We start from the raw sequence: 21,918 nt of genomic DNA on the forward strand, positions 1-21,918 counted from the left end.
CTTCTAAACTACCTTTCTTTTTGGCTCATTAGAAACAAAAATAACAATTAAAAAGAAGATGGAGAAAATAAATTGCGACCAAAAATAGAATAGTTCAAATTTCTCTTAAAAATCGAATTCTTCACAAAACAACTTATTTTAGGCAAAATAGTTGATTTTTCTACTGAAAGAGTTAAGTTTTTATACTAAAAAAAATTGATTTTAATTAAAGTATTTACATTTTCCACTAGAGATGAACTTTTAATTAAAATTATAAATCTAATGAAAAAATATTTTTAATGAATGAGTTTAACTTTCAAACAAGTAGTTGAATTTTTAAATAAGTAAATGAATTCATAACCTCATAAACACACTTATTTGCCCTATGAATATAGATAAAGTAGACATCACTTTTTTGTAAATTGACCAAAATTATTTCCATAATGAAATTCCCGGTCAATAAAATTCGCGGTCATTTCCCGGTTTTCTCATTTTCGCGGTCAATAAAATTCGCGATTAATAACATTCGCGGTCATTTCCCGGTTATCCGGATTCCCCGGTCAAGCGGCTTGATAATATCAGCTGGAATAAAAAAGGAAGAGAAAACCTGAGTTTAAGAGCAGCAATAATATGAAACCATTAACTTTCATCAAAGACAATCCACTTTAATGTACCAGACAATAACAAGCAGAGCTTCTACAGAAGATAAGTTTAGTATTTATCTTTATATTAGGGTGGCGGTTTTAATGGAAGAAAAAAATTCCTGGTCATTTCCCGGTTTTCCCGATCTTATAAGATTCCCGGTCATTTCCCGGGGTTTTACGTCTCATGAAATTCCAGGTCATTTCCCGTTTTTTTTCCCGGTCTCATATAATTCCCGGTCATTTCCCACTTTTTCTCGGTCTCTTACATTCCCGGTCATTTCCCGTTTTTTCCCCGGTCTCATATAATTCCCGGACATTTCCCACTTTTTCTCGGTCTCTTAAATTCCCGGTCATTTCCCGGTCTCAAAATTCCCGGTCATTTCCCGGTCTCGTAAATTCCCAGCCATTTCCCGCTCTCATAAAATTCCGGTCAAATCCCGGTTTTTCCTAATTTCATATAATTTCCGGTGATTTCTCGGTTTTTCAGGTTTCCCGGTCCAGCAGCCACCCTGAATATGTTCACACTCAGTAGCCATTATTTTCTGGATGTCAAAACAGAGGCTCATTTGGAAGTAAATCTATTGCGTTGATTTCTATCAAATTTCACTAATATAATACAATTTGAAACATAGCTGTATTTCAATATATATCAAGGCTGTTGGTTCAATAAAACAAGGAAATTTGGATAATCCAATAAATAATAATTAACTCTGGGAATCGAATTCCGATGTGAGAGCACGTTCTCATCATAACGATAAAGTCAGCAGGAACAGATCCAGCTTCTAATACCAGTATTATTATCCTCAATATTTCAATAATTGCGCTCGGATTACAATTAAGCAACTATTAACTTTCATCAAATATAATACACTTTAAGGTACCATAGAATATAGGGTGACCGTTTTAATAGATCCAAAAATTGTACGGTCATTTTCCGATTTTTTTTCCGGCTGAATAAAATGAAAAAATCGAACTCTCTTCTAAACCTAAACATTTTTCAATTTAAAGTTGTAAAAAAATGCAAATTAAAGCAATCGAAGTGAAACTCTGGAATTTTAGATTTAAAAATTGAAGATTAAAAGTTTTTCAATTCAAAAATTGTGTATTTAAATGCTCAATAACTTACACGTATAAACTGGAAGGCACTATCAATATACAATTTAAAAGTTTTAAATGAAATGCAGATAAACTGCAAAATTGAGAATTCTCAACATTCATAAATTTTAGAGTTCAAGATTTTAGATTAAGTTCCAAAAATATAAATCCACGTTAACATTTTGAATATTCTAAATTAAAAAATCAAACAATTAACTATAAGAATTTTCGAAAGTGTATTATTAAGTTATTTTTGGCTAGAAAAATTAAAAAATTTTAAATTGAATTTGTTTTACCTTCACATTTCTTAAATGAGGTGTTAAATTATTTTCGTTTTTAGTTTAAGCATCCTTAAAAAGTTTAAAAATTTTATTTCGAAATCTTGAAACATCGACAAGTTGTTTCAAATTTTTTCAAATTTAAAATCATTTTTGAAATTTTTTCAGAAATTCCACATAACTTTTAAAATTAATTGAATTTGTTCTACGACTTCTAGAAAATCCTGCGAATTAAAAAAAATTTGCCTCAAATTTGGGTTTATAGATAACAATTAAAAACTTATTATTTGTCAAAAAAATTAGAGTAATCTTTAGAGATATTTAGAAGTTTAAAAACATTGAAAATTAATGTAAAATGGCTTCAAATAATTTAAACGAAGTATTTGTATCGAAAAATTTCGACTATTCGTACCGAAATTTCGGTGCAAATACCCAGAACCTAATTTAAAACAAAATCTACTTTTTTAAGATTTTTAACAAAAAATTCAGAAGCTTTTTAAGAATTGTGAAAGGCTAAACAAAAAAATATTTTCTTAATATTCCTAGGGAAATTTAAAATGATTTTTAATTTTTAAAAATTATTTTTATAGAATATTTAAAAAAAATGTAAGAGATTTCCAGATTTGTCAAAAAAAGAACCTATAAGATTTTAAGGATTTTTTAACAAATTTGCAGGATTTTCTAAAAATGGTAGGAAAGATTTTAGTCACTTGAAAATCTGTTTAGAAAGTCTGGAAAAAAATTCCACACACTTCGTTTAAATTACTTGACATTATATAAAGTTTTCAATTAATTTTGAGTCTTTTAAAAACTTCTAAATGTATTTAAAAATTACTCAACTTTTTTCTACAAATAACAAGTTTTCAATTATTATTTCTACATAAAAATTCACCATTTTCGCTTAAAAATTTACAATTAAAACAAAAGAATAATAAAAATTTTAAAGTTTAAAACCTTTTCGAAGTTTTAACCATTCAAAGCTTTCAATTTTAAACAATTAAGTTTCAGATTGTCTACTTTTAAATATTTGGCTTCGATTTACTCGAATTAGATTAACAGTTAAATATTGCTAAATGTTAAATAATTTTTGTTTTTCTTAATTAAAGAATTTTAAATTAAATGGGTTCAAAAGTGAATTTAGATTGAAACAATCTGAAAAAATGATTGTTTAGTTGTTAATACTCAAAGTACAGATCCATTGAAAAAAAATATTTATTTTTATTTTTATCAAATAATTAATAATTTTTAATAATAAATCATTTTTATTCAAAAATTTCAGCCTCAGAGGCTTTTAATTTTTAATTGTGTAAGTCTTCAAGATGGCACTTTAAAATTCTTCGAATTAAAAATATACGCTTACAAATAAAAATCCAAAATAAATAATTTTCAAAGCAAAAGGTTTTTGAATAACGCATTGTAAACTGAATGATATCATAATTGAAAAATGTTTCAATTTAACTAATTATGTCTAAAAATTTGTCAAATTCCCGGTCAAGAAATAAATTACCGGTCATTTTCCCGCTCTCAGAAAATTCCCGGTCATTTCCCGGTTTCCCGGTCATTTCCCGGTGTCCTGGTTCCCGGTTTCCCGGAAATTTCCCGGTCCAGCGGCCACCCGGAATAAAAAGAGCTTCTACAAAAGATAATTTTAGCATTTATATTTATTTCTTCACATTAAATAGTAATAATATATTCTGAAGCAAACCGCAGACGCATTTGGAAGTAGGTTAATCCGTTAATTTCTATCAAAATGCATAAATATATTACGATTTGAAACTAGGTGTTGGTTCAATAAAACAAGGAAATTTGGTATATCCAATAAATAATAATTAACTCTGAAAATCGAATTTCGATGTGAAAGCACGTTCTCATCATGCCCATAAAGTCAGCAGGAATAGATCCAGATTTTAACACCAGTATTATTATCCGACAATAATTCAATTATAGCCTCGGATTACGATTAGAGGCTGTCGACACTAATAGTGTGGAAAAAAATATATAAGCTTTCGGGTATATCACCAACAGATTACTTCACTCATTGGGAAAAAATCGTATTTTAATGTGCAGAATTCCTCAAAATAAAAAAAAGAATTCCTGTCTGCTTCGGTATTATTTATTTTTATTTTTTTTTGTTTTTCTTGGCCTGGATGAGGGTGCTGTGTGAGTGCCGAAACGTTACTATTTATTTTTGACAGACGTTTTTTTGTTGTGATTTGATAATAATAATAATAAAAAAGACGAAAGAAATAGAAAAGAGAAAGAAGGGGATTAGGTTGTTCTCATTTTTCTCTCCTCTTTTTTATTTCATTTTTTTCACCGAGGAAAATTATTTTCTTTTCTTTAAAAAAAAATGTTTTTATTTATTTGTTTTTTTTTCAAATTTCCATAGGAACATTTTATGCTGGTTATCCAAATTTGTTCGTTGGATTCTTGGTTTTATTTTCAGGAATTCTGCACATTAATTTGATTAGTCGACGCTAAATAGGATTTTAAATTTGATTTTAATATTATTTAAATTTCTATTTGGCAATTCAGCTAAAAAAAACTAAAACGAAAAAAAAATCAAAACAAATAATACGTTAAGAAATTACTCGCTTAATCGTTTGTTTTTTATAATTTCAAATTGAAAGCGTCAGAAATTAAAGAAAAATTTATGAAAGGATTTTGAAATGAAAAAGTTCCAATTTAAAAAATTTCAAAAAGGTAAAATTTTGAGAAAAGGACATTATCTCGAATGGAATGAAAGGAATTGAAATAGCATCATTTCTGAATAAAAGCGTTTAAAATTGGCTAATTTAACATTTTTTAAATTTGATTTAAGAATCTTAAACTAATTGATTTCTGATTAAATTTTAAAAGAGCATAATTTCCAAATGTTAAAAACTGAATATATTCCCATCAAAATTTCCAAAAATAGATCATTTAAAATTCAAAGGAATGAAAATTGTATTATTTCTAATTAAAAGCATTCTAAATTGAATAACTTAAAAGGGAAAACTATAGATTTTTAATACATTTAAATTTGAATAGATTAAAAATTGACAATTTCAAAATTAAGTTGAATATTTAAAAGTAAATGCCAAAATTCAGATATCTAAAAAAAAAGTTTTTCTATGATTTTAAGAATCAAAATATTATAACTGGTTTCATTTCATAAAAAACGTGATTTTTTATGAAAAATGTTAAAATTCACAACAAAAAAAAACAATAATTTTAACCTTGTTTTTTTGCAATTGAATTTTTTTTACCGTCTCTTCGTACCAATTTTTGGAAAATTGAAAATTTTAAATAAATTGACGCTTATTTTTCCGAAAAATCTCTACAACTCTACTGATTCCAATTTTAAAAGTACATTCTTTTACGACTGAAATTGTTAAAACAATTTTTTGTTAGAAAATATTTTTAAAACAAATAATTATATTTTAAGATTATTTAGTTACTTTTCAAACTAGAAACAGTAGAGATGCAGAAAACTTTTTCATCGAAAAAAGAAATTGTCATTTATTAAAAATGCAATCATTTTTTTAAATTGGTAAAAAAGACGGTCAGAAAAAATTCAATTGCAAAAAAACATGGTTAAAATTAATGTTTTTTTGTTGTCAATTCTAAAATTCTTAAAAGAAAAAATCATGTTTTTTATTTGAAATGACATTTGTTATAATATTTTCCCGTCAAAAATCATTAAAAAAATTTTTTTCAGACATCTGACTTTTAGCATGACAACTAACTTAGATATAAAGTTTCTGGACTTACACATTTTATTTTTTAATATTTCCCATTTAAAATTTGTTTTTATTTGGGAGTTTTTTTAAAATGATTCAATTTGTAAGATTTAAAATTGAAAAAATGTTCTTTTCGAACGTTGCAAATAAAAGTGAATTAATTTATTTATTTGGGAAAAATTTGTCTAATCATTTTTTGTGTTCAATCATAATTTATTTAATACAATAAAAATTTATATTTATATAATTTGATAAGATTTTACTTCTCAATATTCAATCTAATTTACAATTTCAATTCCTCCCGAAAGAAATTGTTTAAATTTACAAATTTTGGTCTAGAGGTTCTGAATTTTGAAAGATTCCGTTTTAAATTTTTTCAATTAGAAATGTTTTATCGGCTTTCTGTTTTTTTACTGTTCGATTATTTTTCACTGATGTAATTACTTTTAGTGAAATTTTCTTAAGGCTGTAAAAACGAAAATGTTTTGATTAACTCCTTAAAATGAACAGAGAATATTTTTGAAATATATATAAATAAATAAAAGTATTTTATAAATTTAAAATCGTCAGAGAAAATTAAAAAATGCCGTTTTTTAAACAAAATAAGATCAATTTTTTGATTTTTATTATTTTTGCATTAGAATTCAACTGCTTACTCTTAAAATGATGCACTTTCACACAAAAATGAACACAATAGTCTATGCTGTGAAAAAGGTATTAATTTGAGTCCAAAATTGATATTTTTAGAAAAATATAAAAAAAAAAACATTTTTTGTTTTTTTAATTTTATGCCTTTTGTTTTCCCGTTTGAATGCGTGACATTGTGTTTAAATGAATCCCTGGGTCATCTAGACCCATAGTGCTAGCCAAGGGTTAAATTCTCTTCCATAGTAAATTTAAATCTCCCGCATATCCCGAACTCTCCCGAATAGTTCCGAACCAAAAAATTCCATTAAAATGGCGAATCCGAAGCTCACTTCCGGTGAATAATTTTTTAATCGATTTTATTTTTGTTTATCGTTTAAATTGTTTAGATATTTCAGTTGAATTTATTCGATCACCTTTTAATTGATTTAATCGTCTTTTTTTGAATTTTTTAAAATAATTAATTGGTTGAAACAACCTGAAAAACAACAAATTTTAGAAGACAACTTTTTTCCATTCTAGGAGAGCTTAAATTGAAGAGAAGACAATCTTTCGGTTCTGATTTTCTGCACTCATTTTATATTTAATTTTCAGTTTCGATGTAGCAAAGTATACTCTTCCTTTAGGGACTCTACCAGTGAAGTAATTTCAGGGCTGCTTTCTTTTTAGTTTTTCTCTTCCAATGAATGGTTCTTAAAAGAGTGAATGGATGTGCAAGTGCCCAAGTGTCCCCAATGGTCGGGGAAACGAAAAAAAAAAAAAAAACATTGAAGTACGACTCCCAGATCGATAAGAATTGCTGTTGAAGGAGGATTCAGAAGTGATTCTTTAGGGTGAAATTACAACCGTTAATTCTACTATTCGACAGCCGACCCCACTGAAGAACATTTTTCGGGACATTAAAAAATAGCTTCGATTATTTATTTATCAGAGAATTTTATTATAAATAAATAAAATCTCTACTTCTTCCAGGATAACTTTTTCAACCCCGAATTTTCGACAAAAAACTTCATCTTCAACCAATCGGTGGAATTTTCAACAGAATTGTTCAATTTTCAGGAAAAAATAAATTTTTAATAATAAAAAAAAGAATTTTTAATCAAGAAATGAACTTTTAAGAATGTAGCAAGAGTTCTTCTAATAGTTAATATTACAAGAAAAATAGATTTAAATTTAAAATAAGAAGATGATTTGACAAAAAAAAAAGAATTTTTAATCAAATACTTGAATCCTCAACTAAAACAGAATAATTATTAATCAATCAGTTTAATTATAACAAAAAAATGGCACTCCACCAAAACAGACGAATTGTGAACAAAATTCTACTAAATTGTTGAATTTTGTACAAAAATGTTTATTTTAAACCGAAACAGATTAACTTTTAACCAGATACTTGTATTTTTGATCAAAAAAGTAAAATGTCTGCAAAAATAAATGTATTTTTAAGCTAAAAAGAATCAGGTTCAACAAAAGTAAAGTTTTTAACTAATCAGTTAAATTTTCAATAAAATACTTAAGTAGAAAGGTTAAAAATTAATTTTTAACAACAAACAATTTTTTGTGAAATTTTTTTTTGTGATTTTTTGTGTTGAAATTTTTCTGGCAAATATGCATTTTCAATAAAAAAGTTTATTTTTAACAAAAAAAATGAATTTTTTACTATAATTATGTATCATCAACCAAAATGTGAATTCTTCGAAAAGTTGTAATAGTTGTAATAATTGACATTTCAAGAAAAATAGATTTTCATTTAAAATAAAAAAAGTTGGATTTATCTAGAAAAAATTTTTTTAACAAGAAACTGCTTTGAATTCTAAGCGAAAACAGATAATTTTTGCACCAAACTGTTGCACTTTTAATAACAAGAAAATAATTATTTTCTACCAAAAAAAATGGATATTTGACCCAAATCACTAATTTTGAACAAAATACAAAAATTTGAAACAAAATTCTAAAATTTGGAAAATTCAACAATGTTAAATAATTTTGTGCAAAATTTGCCTTTTTGACTTAAAAATTTAACAAATTAATTAAAATTTTTTTCTTTCTTTAACAAGAAATTATTTTTTGGTTGAAAATTCAACTATTTGTAGAAGACTAATTTTTCCAGTTTGAAACTTCATCTCTTTCGGTAGAAATTTCACCCTTTTCTGTTCAAAATACAACTATCAGGATAAACATTAACTGTTCTGTTTAAAATTCAACTGTTTCGTGGGAAATTCATATTTTTGGCTCTCAAATTCGACAATATGGTAGAAAATTTAACTATTGGGTTAAAAAATGATATATTTTGTTGTTGGTGAAAATGAATTTCTTAAAGTGCAAAATTGAGTATTGTATTTTTATAGTAAATTTTATTTTTTTTTATTAAAGACTTTAACTCCTCGTTTGAAAATGTAACTATTTTGTTGAAAATTGGAATGATTGGTTGCAAATTTAAATATTTTGCAGAAAATTCGTATTTTCGGCTCGAAAATTCAAAAATTTAGCAGAAATCTTAACTATTTAGTTTTAAATTTGTGTATTTTGATAAAAAATTAGTCTTTTTCTTAAAATATTAATTTTTTGGGAGAAAATCAATTACGTTGTTAAAAATGTAACATGTTGGTTAAAAAATGTTTTAGTTTTTCTTGGAATATCAATTATTACAACTATTGCAATCTTCTTACAAGTTCATTTTTTGGTTGAAAATACATTATTATCGATAAAAATTGATTTGATTAAATTAAATAGAATAAATTTAAAAGAATGCCAGTAACTAAAACAAAATAATTCCAAAGAATTAAAAGAATTTAGGATAAATGAATAAGAATTCAGGGTCAATTCGAAAAAATAATTTCAAATCTCTTTAAATTTTAGAAAGTTTTCCGAAATACATCATTTGTCGTGAATAAATTCTTGGAAATCCTATTAAATCTGGGATATTTCCTACACCTTGGAAAATTTATTAAAATACCTTGAGAGCTTTAAAATCCTTTAAAATATTGAAACTCTCGGAAATCTTATAAAATCTTGTGAAATCTTTTTAAATTTCTTTAAACAATTTAGCTCCTGCAAAATCATTCCATACCTTCCAAAATTAGTTTTAAAAAACTCTATGAAGTCTTTTTAAATTCCCTAAAATAAAGTCTTTAAAAATACCCTGAAATATTTCAAAAGAGTTCAAGACATTTATTAAAAGTTATAGAATGGCTTGCACCAATAAGAAAAAGGTTTGGTTGACCGATCAAGTGTTTGGTTGTCCCAACCAAATGAGTTTGTTGGAAGGTTTGGTTCTACTAACCAAAAAGATTGGTAGGCAGAACAATATATTTTTGTAGATTGAAAAAAACTTATTTTCTTAAATCAAAAAATTATTTGTTAGATCAACAGAACGATTGTTTAGACTTGAAAAAAATTGTACATTTTGCAAAATAGTTTTTTCAAACGAACTAAATATTTTTAATGACAAAAAATGATTTTTTCTTGCACGAACTAAACTTTGGTAGACTTAACAAAATAGTTTTGTCGGAACAATTCTTGGACAGAACTACAAATGATATTAATGATCAAATAGCAGACGGGATTTTCGCTTGTATCCACCATATTGAAAAAGTGGTCAGCTGCTCGTCATGAGTCGAAAGAGCGCATGCGCGGCAGCGAGTTTAGTGCGCTCAACCACATTTTTTGGTACAATCAACACAAAGTGCTTAAACAAACTTTTTTGTTGGAGCCAAATAAATTGTTTTGTAACTCCAACTATTTTTTTGGTAGACGCAACCAAATTTTGCTAAGATCAACTAAAACTGCTCAACAATATTACCGTGAAACTTTACTATAGTGCCAATTTTGAAGCTGACGGTGGGTGAGAACTAACTTATTTTAACCTGCTCCGCTTTTGTTTGTTCACGCCTGAGTGCTCGCCTGAGTGACAAACATAGCCCCGCTCACTCCGCACAGGTCCTGTTACATCAACCTGCGGCGCGGCGTGGATTCTCGAAAGGGCTATAGAAGGGAGGGCTATTGAAGGGTTTTACTGAATTTTGTTGTTGGGGCATAATTTTTTTTCTCAGTGTCTATTATAACTAGGCATCAATTGTTTTAAAACTTGTCTAGCATAGTATAGAAACTTTTGCAAAAGTTTAGATAGAAATAGGGTTTCTGTGAGGGTACTCGGGCAAGATAAAGTGCTTTTGCTAGAATGAACTGTCTTGTGTAAATCGTCTAGATTTTTGAGAGACGAATATCTCGATCGTTTCAATTGAAGACAGCGTCGCGCAATAAATCTTTGATATATAACGCTCGCCTGGAGTCTTTGGAGAATTTGATTCACCTTGTCAAAAATTTGGACAACACCATTCATCCAACTTTCAAAGTTGAAGATTGCTTTGTTCTCGAATATAAAGAAACCAAGCAAAGTTTCCGAGGCAGGAAAACAAATTCTCACACTCCTAACTGTTACGTAATTATATTTTTCGGCCAGATAGTGGACATTTATGTTCCAAAGAATTCAAATGAATCATTAAAAATTGAAAAATAAAAAAATTCCATTAATTGATTTCTGTAAAATTAAAATAAATTTAGATCAAATTCAGATAGACCAGAATAATTCAATAATATTCATAAACACTTTGGAATGAGTTTAGAAAAATTCCAGGGAATTCAAAAGGATTCGAACGAATTCAAGGTGAATTGCAAAGAAACATAAATTTCTGCAAATTTATAAACCCCTTCCAATCTAATAATTTCTAAACTGCAAAATTTAGAATTTTTAACTTTGAAAAATTAATGAGTTTAAAGATTCAGATACCATTCCTTAATTATAAAAACCCGCCATCATTTTCAACCCTCTAAATTAAAAAATCAATTAACTTAAAAATTTTCAAAATTACATTATTTTTTAAAATTTTGTGTTAGAAAAGATAAAACTTGTAAATTGAATTTTTTTAAAGCTAAACACTTCTTAAATTAAAAATTTAATTATTTTCATCTTATATAATTTAAACATCCTTGAAAAGGTTCAAATTTTTATTTTAAAATCTTGAGAAATACAGAGTGTGTTTTAAATTTATGCAACTTTAAAATTCTTGTTGAAATTTTTTGAGATTTCTAAATGTATTTTGAAATGAAAATAATTTTTCCTACAAGTTTTAGAAAAATTTGAAAATTAAAAAAGTATTATGTTCAAATCTTCTAGATTCTTTTTGAACAATTAAGGAAATCGTTTTAAATTTTTTTCAATATTCTTTTTAAATAATATTCCAAAATGAAAAATTATTTTCAATTTTCCTAGGAATTTTATGAAAATGTTTTTATTCTTTTGAAGACTTTCACAATTCTTAAGAAGTTTTGAATTAATTTTGAATCTTACCAAAACTTCTAAATACCTCTTAAAATTACTCAAGTTGTTTCTACACACAATAAGTGTGTTTTTTAAATAACAATTAAAATAGTAACATTCAAAGCTTGAAATCGCTTCGAAATTTTTACGATTCAAGGGTTTCTATGTCGAAAAATCAGTTTCGAAATGTTTACTTTTAAATATTCGGTTTCGATTCATTCTTTTTAAATAAACAGTCAAATATTGCTTAATATTAAATAGTTATTCTTTTTTTTAATTCAGAATCTTTAAATTAAATTAATTCAAAATGGAATGTTTTAGACTGAACCAATTTTTTTAAATTTAGTGAAAGCGTTTAATTATAAAATACAATGTTCTGAAGTAATTTTAAAATTAAAAATAGTTTACAAAGTTTCAATCGGAAGTTTGCATTTTTTTAAATAATTAAGACTTTGGAATTGAAACAGTTACATTTTAATGTTAAAATTTGGGAATTTTAATTTTTGAACGGATTTAGAATCGTTTTGACAAATCAATTATTGTTCCCTTTTAAAAATAATTTATTTATATTTACAGTTGATAAAATACAAATATTTTTTTATTCAGAATTTTCAACTTCAAACACTTTTAATTTGTAAACATTTAAGTCTTCAACATTTATATTTTTAAATTCTGTAATCAAGAATTAAAATCTAAAATGGAAAATTTTAAGTAGAATATTTTCGAATTAAACATTGTAGACTGAAGGAAAACACTGTTCGTACACGATTTTATTCTACACAAAATATATTGTAGACAATTATACTGATCATATTTTTCCTACACAAAACTTTTTCTACACAAAATATTTCCTACACCAAATTTAAAACTGTTATATTTTTCCTACATAAAACTTTTCCAACACAAAATGTTTCCTACACAGAAATTAGTACTCTTATATTATGCCTACACACATTTTTTTCTACACAGAACATTTCGTACACAGAACTTAATATTGTTTGGTAGCTTTATTTTTTTCCTACACAAAATACTTTCTGCACAAAATATTTCATACACAGAATTTAAAACTATTATATTTTTCCAAGACAGAATTTAATACTATGATATTTTTCTTACGCAGATTTTATTCAACATATTTTGTGCTGGAAAAAAATAAGAGTATTAAACAATATTAAATATTTGCGAAGGAAATCTTCTGTGTAGAAAAAATTCTGTTTAGGAAAAACACAACAGGGTTACATTCTGTGAAGAAAACATTTTTTGTAGAAAAAGTTTTGTGTAGGAAAAATATAACAGTATTATATTCTGTGTAGGAAATGTTTTGTGTAGAAAATATTTTGTATAGAAAAAAAACTATCGAATAATATTAAATTCTGTGTAGGAAACATTTTGTGTAAAAAAAAGTTTCGTGTAGGAAAAATATGATCAGTATACTTGTCTACAATATATTTTTTGTAGAAAAAAATGTTTAGGAACGGATGTAGACCTTAATACAGTTTCATGTTCCTACAGGAAAACTTTTTCTACACAAAATGTTTCCTACACAGAAATTAGTACTCTTATATTATGCCTGCACAAATTTTTTTTCTGCACGGAATATTTCGTAAACAGAATTTATTAATGTTGGATAGTTTTATTTTTTTCCTACACAAACTACTTTCTGCACAAAATATTTTCTACACATAATTTAATACTGTTGTATTTTTCCTATACAAAACTTTGTCTGCACAGAATTTAATACTATGATATTTTTCCTACGCAGATTTTTTTTCAACATATATTGTGTAGGGAAAATATAACAGTATTAAATTTTGTGTAGGAAATTTTTTGTGTAGAAAATATTTTGTGTAGGAAAAAAATTAAACTATTAACCAATATTAAATTCTATGTATGAAATTTTCTGTGTAAATAAATGTTGTGTAGGAAAAATATAACAGTATTAAATTCTGTGTAGGAAAAATTTTGTGTAAAAAAGTTTTATGTAGGAAAAATATGATCAGTATACTTGTCTACAATATATTTTGTGTAGAAAAAAATTTTTGAGGAACGGATGTAACCCTTAATGCAGTTTCATTTTTCCTGCACAAAACTTTTTGTACACAAAATGTTTCCTACACAGAAATTAATACTCTTATATTATGCCTACAGAAATTTTTTTTTAAACAGAATATTTCGTACACAGCATTTATTAATGTTTGATAGTTTTATTTTTTCCTGCACAAAATACTTTCTGCACAAAATATTTCCGAGAAATAATTCAATACTGTTGTATTTTTCCTATACAAAACTTTGTCTACACAGAATTTAATACTATGATATTTTTCCTACGCAGATTTTTTTTCAACATATATTGTGTAGGGAGAATATAACAGTATTAAATTTTGTGTAGGAAATATTTTGTGTACAAAATATTTTTTGTAGGAAAAAAATAAAACTATAACCAATATTAAATTCTATGTTTGAAATATTCTGTGTAAAACAAATTTTGGGTTGGAAAAATATAACAGTATTAAATTCTGTGTGGGAAACATTTTGTGTAAAAAAGTTTTATATAGGAAAAATATGATCAGTATACTTGTGTACAATATATTTTGTGCAGAAAAAAATGGTCATTTCCCATTTTTTCTCGGCCTCAAAAAATTACCGGTCATTTTCCGGTTCTCCCAGTTTCCTGTTTCTGCGGCCACCTTAATCCCTGACATTCTCGGAAATCTTATAAAATAAAGTGAAATCTTTTGAAACCACTTGAAATTTTTTAAAGGTCTTGAAAATGCCAAAGAAAATTTAAAAAATGTGCTTAATTGTTCAAAATCCTTTCAATATTTTATTAATTTAACAACAGGATCAATTAAATAAAAACTTCAAAAATTCAAAAAAATGCATTGAATTGACGAGGACTGAGTGAGGTTGGAAAAATTCAAGTGATTTAAAAAAAATATAAAAGAATTTAGGTTAAATTAATAATAATTCAGGGTGAATGTTAAATCTCTTTAAATTTTTAGATTTAAAAATACCCTAAGATCTTAGAAATCCCTTCAAATTATAAAGGACACCAAATATCGAAAATAGGATACTTTTAGGGACCATCAATGATAGGTTTTTTTTTGTTTTTTTTTGTTGAAATAATTGTAATGGATTCAATGCAGTGGTATTGTTGTGGGTGCTGTGAATGGTCCTTTGGTTCTGGCAGCAGCATTAAGAAGGCGTGGTTGGGGGTGGTTATGGCAGACTATCATCCCCTGATAGTTTTAACCGATCAGCAACATTGCCACAGGGTTTTCCAATATCACTTGAATTAATTTTACTTTTTGGATAATATTTTTAATAAATATTATAGTTTGTGGACTCTTCTAATATATTTTTAAATTTTAGAAATTTTTTTGATTATTTTCGAATTTTACGAGACCCCCGCAATTTTTCGAGTGTTCTGCAATGTTTTTGGATTTTATAAAATGATCTGAAATTAATTTGGTAGCGTATATACCAAACAAAAATAGAAATATTACTTACTTAAGAGGACTGACAGTAAATCAAAAACTGTCGGAAATAGTCTTCAAAAAATGGAAACTCACCTGTAACAAAAAAAACAAAACCAAATTTAGATATTTGAAAAAATTAATTCTTTTTTTTAATTTAAGCTTTCTCTTACAACCACAAAATTTCATTTTCAAAATTCGATGGCCAAAAAATACACTTCAATTCTGAACTAGAAAAAAAAATCAATTTTTAGCAGAAAATGGAATAGTTACATTTTTAGCTACAAAAAATTAATTTCTCATCTTAACTCATGAATTTTTGACTCAAATGATGAATCCTCAATTAGAATAATTAAATTTTAAACAAAGAATGAGTGTTCTACTAAAACAATGAATCTTCACCCAAAAAGATAAATTTTCAACTAAAAATATAATATTTCTTCTAAACATTTGATAGTTAAATTTACAGTCAAAAAATGAATATTCAACCAGAAAAAAAAATGAATTTTCAATTAAAATCATGGAATCTTCAACTGAAATAGTATTTTCATTTTTAAATTACGAATAAAATTATTTTCAGCCAATAAAGAAACAAATTTTCAATAAAATAGTAAAATTTTCGGTATAAATTTTTTTTTTCGTTCTATGGAAAAACTAGTTATCAATTACAAAACTCATTTTTGAACTAAAGAAATGAATTTTAAAATAAAGGATAAATTATTCTTTTCAAAAATTAATTCTCAACAAAGGAGTTTATTTTGCAAGCAAAAAGAACAATTTTTAAGCAAGAAGATTAACTTTCAAAGAACAAAATTATTTTCTACCATAAAAGTAGTTTTTTAAAATCGAATACATTAATTTTTAACTTTGAAAGACAAATCTACATCTAAATTTTCTCATTTTTAAATAGAAAAGGGTAATTTTCAACTAACAGTGGAACGTTTAAATTTCCAGTTGAAAAAATTAACTTTCAACCAAACTAATCAGTTTTCAACCAATTAGATTAATTTAGCACGAAAAAGTCGAATTTTTCGAAAACTACATGAATACAAAAAAGTTTGATTTTTTAAGTAAAAAATATAAATTTTCATCTAAAAATGTCTAAATTTAAACAGGGAAATAGAATAGTTGAATTTTACGTTAGAATGAGTTTCTTGAAAAAAATTAGATTTTCAGAAAAATAATTAAATTTTCGGTGAATAATTTCTTTTCTTCCAAAGAGAAAACAAGTTTTCAACCAAAGAAATGATTTTTTAAACAAAATGATGAATCTTCTATAAAAAAAATCAATTTTCAACAAAGGAATTTATTTGTCAACCAAATAAATTTATTTCTAACCAAAAAGATGAATTTTTAACAAAAAATAAAAGATTTTTTAAACAAGGAGATTAACTTGTACATAAAAAATTATTTTCTATAAAAAAGTCGAGTTTTTCGCAAAATACTTAAGTTTTAAACGAAATAAATGAATGCCCAATTTAAAAAGACAAATATTCAACCAAATTGTGGAAATTTTAACTAGAAAAGGCCAATTATCCACACAAAATAGTTGAATTTTCTACTGGAATAGTAAAAAAATTATATTATAATTCAGAAATATTTTCTCTCGAAATACTGCATCTACTCTAAAAACTACTTGGAAGAGAGACTTTCAAAAAAACTTTTCTTCTAAAAACCCAAATTTAATTCTTTAAAAAAATGCCCGCTCCATGTAAAAAATTCGCTGTCCCAATAGGAATTATATTTCTTTACCAAAATTATTATATTTTTTCTTCCGATGTCTCTGATAGCTTAATGGGAATTCAATATTTTTTTAGAAAAAAATTAATTGAAAAATTGTTTCATTTATGGATTCATCTATTCTGAAAAGACGTTAAGAATTTTTGTAATTCTCCGATGATAATACGGATTTCTTGAAGAAAATGTCTTGTAACACCTGGCAAAATAATGCGTGTATTTTTGAAAAAGAATTACAATCTCTTTCGTAGCTTAAGGGAAAATCTTTAATCAGAAAAAACATAATTTCAAAAATGTTTAATTCCTAGAATTATCTAATCTGAAAAGGCATTAAGAATTCATTTTATTCTCTGATGATAATATAGATTCCTAGAAAAATAAAAGATAATTATTTTCATTCATATACCCTGCAACTGTAGATAAAGTATAAATCACATCTCTACATTGAAAATAATTACTAAAATAGTCAACCTGTCTGAAAAACCCTGTTTTTCGTATGAATATAAAATATAAGCACATAAACAATGTAAAAAAGTATTTTACGTGAAGAGCGATAAAGCTTTAATTAAATTAACATATCAAACTGGCGCTGGAGACTGGTAATTACATTAACATTACAAACATTTATACGCCCTCTATCTCTTGGGCGGAGCATAGGTACATTGTACCTACATCCGAAAAATATAATTAAACCATAGGATTTTTTTCTTTAAAGAAGATGGTACCATAAAAATCCGAGAAATATTATTATTCTTAATGCCATGGAATAACTATTTTATCACTGATCACTTCCACAAAGATAAACTTTTAAGAAGCTCTCTATGTTATGCAATTCAGGTTTCGTAGATCAGATGTCGAAAATTTTTTCGCTATTTAATTCCTGAATCATAAAGAGTCCTCTATAATTCATGAAGCTCATTATAATTAACGTTTCTTTCTACGTGATTTGTTTGTTGATGCAGAAAATATGGTGAAAGAGTACGTGGCTGAAATATAGAAACATTTGGTTTTCCTTGCCAATTTCATGGTCTTAAACAGAAGAGTAAACATATTTTATTATACTATGTACGAAGGTGAATTGATGCTAATTAGGTTCTTAAGCGTTTTAGTAAATAAAAGATTTATTTTCAATTTTATTTTTTCTGGAAAAAATCCTCGCTCCACTGGGAATCGAAACACAGAACTTCCGATTTCCGGTCGAGTGGTTTTCCATTAAGCTACTAGAGAGATAGAAAAAAAATATTTTTCAGAAATAAACGCATTCTTTTGCAAGATGTCATGTAGTTAAATTTTTCAAGGAAAAAAATCTTTTCCCCGCTGGAAATCGAACCACAGAAATTCCAATTGCCGGTCGGGTGCTTGTCCCTTAAGCTACTACAGAGATGAAAAGAAGAATCTTTTTCAGAAATACACGCATCATTTTTCCAGGTGTTAGGCATTACAAATTTTCAAGGTATCTGTATTATCATCAGAGAATAGCAGAAATTTTTGACGTTTTTTCAGCCTAGATGGAGCTCTAGTAGCTTAAGGGAAAATCAACCAACCGGCAAACGAAAGTTCTGTGGTTCGATTCCCAATGAAGCAACGAAATTAGATCTTTTTTTAGGAAAAATTAAATAAAAAAAATCTTGGTTCTTTTTATTGGTCTGAAGTATCTGCAAAAAATAGGGGAATAAGTTCTTTTCTGTAAAACAAATGAGGTATTTTATGTGTATTAATTTTGAAACCAGAAAAGATTAATTTTCTACCGACACCTGGAAAAATATGAAGCAAATTTTAAGCAAAATAATATTATTATATCAATCAACTAGCTTAATTAAAAAATAAAATATTAAACAAGACAGTTCCATATCCAAACAAATAATTGAACTTTCAAGAAAAAGAGTTTAATTTTTAAATAAGAAAATAAAAACATTGAACGAAATTGTTAAATTTCCAAGACAAAAAGACAGATTAAAAGTTTTTTTTTCTATATTTTCAATCAAAAAATTTGAATTTTCAACAAAAAAGTTATTTTTCAATAAAATAGTTGAAATATCACCTCAAAAAAATGATTTTGTTTTTACCAAAATATATAAATTTTCTACTCAGGACGAAGAATTTTCTAGAAAGGAGATAAAAAGTATAATTAAAAAGAAATTTGTCTTTTAAACACGAAAATATAAATTTTCCAAAAGAATGTTTATTTTTAACTCAACAGTAGAATTTTTAACCAAGTAGTTGAATTTTCTACAAAAATGTTCAAGATTGAAACCGAAAAGAAATCCGTTTTACAAAACACTGACGCTTTCAACAAAAAGTTGCATTTGCAAATAATATAGTTAAATTTCTACCACAGCAGTTAAGTCATCAATGAAAACAGATTAATGTTTAAAGAAATATAAGAAATGAAGTTTCCATAAAACACCGCTAAATTTTGAACAAAATAAAAATAAATTCCTACAAAAAATGGAATAGTTGATTCTTCAACGAAACATAATTATACCTTTAAATAAATTAAAAAATTGAACATGACTAAAAAAGACGAATTGACAACAAAATAGTAAATTCCTTAGCCAAAACAGATTAATTCTAAACTAAACAATTGCATTTTTACTCAAAAAAATTTTTTAAGCTAGAAAGGCAAATCTGGTACAAAAAAAGAGTTGAATTTTCAAAAAATTAGTTTAATTTTCAACCAAAGAAAAGAGTCTTCAACAAGCAAAATTGTGGTACAAAGTAGTTCATCCTTCAACCAATTATAACAATAATTTTTAATAAATGTAGTATATCATTAAAATAATGAATAATAATTATTTATAACAAATAATTATAGTATTTAATAGTTGAATTTTCAAACAATAATATGACTTTTAGACAAAATAGTTCAATATTAAAAAAAATAATGTAACTTTCAACCAAAAAATATGAATATTCTACCAACAGATAAAATTTTTAAATAAAAAAAGACGAATTTTCTATCTGAAAAGACGATTTGATTATTTGATTGAAAATACGTTTTTTGTGTTAAAAATTAATTTGTTTTTACTTTTTTGTTTGAAAATACATGTATCTTTGTTGAAAATTTTTAACTAACTTAATAACACTTTTGGGTATAAAATTCATCTATTTTAGTTAAGATTCTATTATTTTTTATTAAAAATTTAATACTAGTTGAAATTTTTCGTGTTTGGTATAAAATTAATTGCTTTTGTCTTAGAATGGAACTTTTCGATTTTTATTTGAAAATTTATTTTTTTCGGTTGGAAGTTCATTTTTTTGATCGAAAACTCATATTTTCGGTTTGGAATTTCTTCTATTTTAGTTAAAAATGCAATTTATTTGTTGAAAATGATTTTTTTTATTGAACTGTTTATTTAAAAATACATAGTTATTGTTCCAAAATTAACTTTCTTTAAACTAATCTTTCAGGGTTTAAGAGACAATTTCTTTATGAAAAATTCGACTTTTTAAAACAACTGTTTGGTTGGAACCGCAACTATTTTGGTTTAAGTTTAGTCTTTTTTTATTTAAAAATTTGACTATTTGGCTTAAAATTGAAATAATTTGTTAAAAACTGATCTCTTTTATCAGAAAATTCGACTCTTCTGTTGAAAACTTGTCCTCCTGGATTGAAAGTTCATATTTTATAGTAAAAAATACATCTTTTTTGGAAATAAAGAAGTAAATTTAAAATGTTTAAATTTCAATTTGAACTTGTTTTATTCCCTTCATAAAAGGTTTTATGTTAAACATGTCACAAGATCAGAATACTTTTTTTCGACCACCATAAATTCCCCATGCTCCTATCTGAATATTCCAAAAATTATTTCGTCCAGAGAGCTAGAAGGGTTAAAACTTTTATTTTATTTTCTTCAATTATACCTGTCACAATTATAATCTTCAAGAAGTTGCTGCAGTACAAGTTTTAATTATGCTGTTGCAGAGAGAGTCTTCGCGTCTGCTCTCGTGGTATGACGATAACATTCAGCACCCTCGCATTATCCCACCACAATTCGAGAGATAAAAAAAATGAAAAAGGACTCGGCTTCAAACAGAGGAAAGAAAAAAAATCCTCATTAGGAGAGCAGACTGGCGCACGTTTAAATGAGATCCGCAGCCTCAACAGTCGCGAGACGAGCGTCAGGATTTTTCAAAGCTGCTCCTTTGCAGACTCCTCCTGTCCTTTTCACGATTTTCTCTTGGCCCTTTCCCATCGCCTAAATTACTCACACCAGGTTTAACTCATTCTCTGCACTTAGTTTGCTGCCCGAAAAAGAATGGAGATCATGCCCTCATTAAACGGCTTGAATTTCAGATAGGATCAGTAGCAGGGATTAGGATTCCTGCGATGAGGGAGTCAAAGAAGAAGGATATTGCCAAACTATAATTGTTTACTCGGAGTTTTGTAAATTCTATTTTCTCTCGAGGGTCAACTGTGCGAATAACGTCCCTAAATTTGAAAAATAAAGCAAAATAATTGAGTAAAAAGCTGGCTTTTTGGGTAGAGTTTGCAGTTTAATATATGCAGCTATCGTGATCATTATCATCTTACTAGAAAATATTGTTATCCCGGACATTAAGTTTGTAATAAAAACAGTAATAGGGACAATATTTGAAAAACAGCGTAAACATTTACTGAAAAAAAATTAAGCTATACTAGGTTAATATAAAGTAATACGAATATTGAAATTAATTCAATTGATTTTCACTTTTTGTATTTATCAAGAGGATGAGCAGAACTAAAGCTCAAAAGGAGTTTATAAAAAAAAATAAGCTGAAACAAAATTAAATCCTTTATTGTTTTTACTGTGGATGGACTGTTTCTAGGAGTTGAATGTTGAATCAATGAGAGATCCAACTGAATGTTCGTGCTGGTGCAGACTTCTCCTGTCCTTTTCACGATTTTCTCTTGTCATTTTCCCATCGCCTAAATTACTCCCATCAGGTTTAAGTTAATCCCTCCACTTAAATTGCTGCCCCGAAAAAGAACAGAGATCATGCCCTCATTAAACGACTTGAATTTCAGATAGGATCAGTAGG

General features: G+C 26.5%; 2 protein-coding genes across 2 annotated transcripts in view; one reads left to right on the top strand and one right to left on the bottom strand.

The window, feature by feature from the left end:
• The window catches only part of LOC117176359 (fasciclin-3), a 117,792-nt gene extending 102,444 nt beyond the window's left edge, over positions 1 to 15,348 (bottom strand). The window contains exons 1-2 of the mRNA XM_033366602.1: positions 15,333 to 15,348; positions 15,194 to 15,220 (exon numbers count right to left, since the gene is read on the bottom strand). Of these exons, the coding sequence (XP_033222493.1) occupies positions 15,194 to 15,220; positions 15,333 to 15,348 (43 nt within the window). The remainder of the gene's footprint in view (positions 1 to 15,193; positions 15,221 to 15,332) is intronic.
• LOC117177472 lies at positions 1,190 to 21,311 on the top strand. Its single transcript, XM_033368193.1, has 3 exons — positions 1,190 to 1,414; positions 20,822 to 21,113; positions 21,194 to 21,311. The coding sequence occupies exons 2-3, from the start codon at positions 20,850 to 20,852 to the stop codon at positions 21,263 to 21,265; spliced, it is 336 nt and encodes a 111-aa protein (XP_033224084.1). The 5' UTR covers positions 1,190 to 1,414; positions 20,822 to 20,849; the 3' UTR covers positions 21,266 to 21,311.
• The last annotated feature ends 607 nt before the right edge of the window (positions 21,312 to 21,918 follow it).

Source organism: Belonocnema kinseyi, chromosome 7 (assembly GCF_010883055.1).
Source record: "Belonocnema kinseyi isolate 2016_QV_RU_SX_M_011 chromosome 7, B_treatae_v1, whole genome shotgun sequence".
Lineage (NCBI taxonomy): Eukaryota > Metazoa > Arthropoda > Insecta > Hymenoptera > Cynipidae > Belonocnema > Belonocnema kinseyi.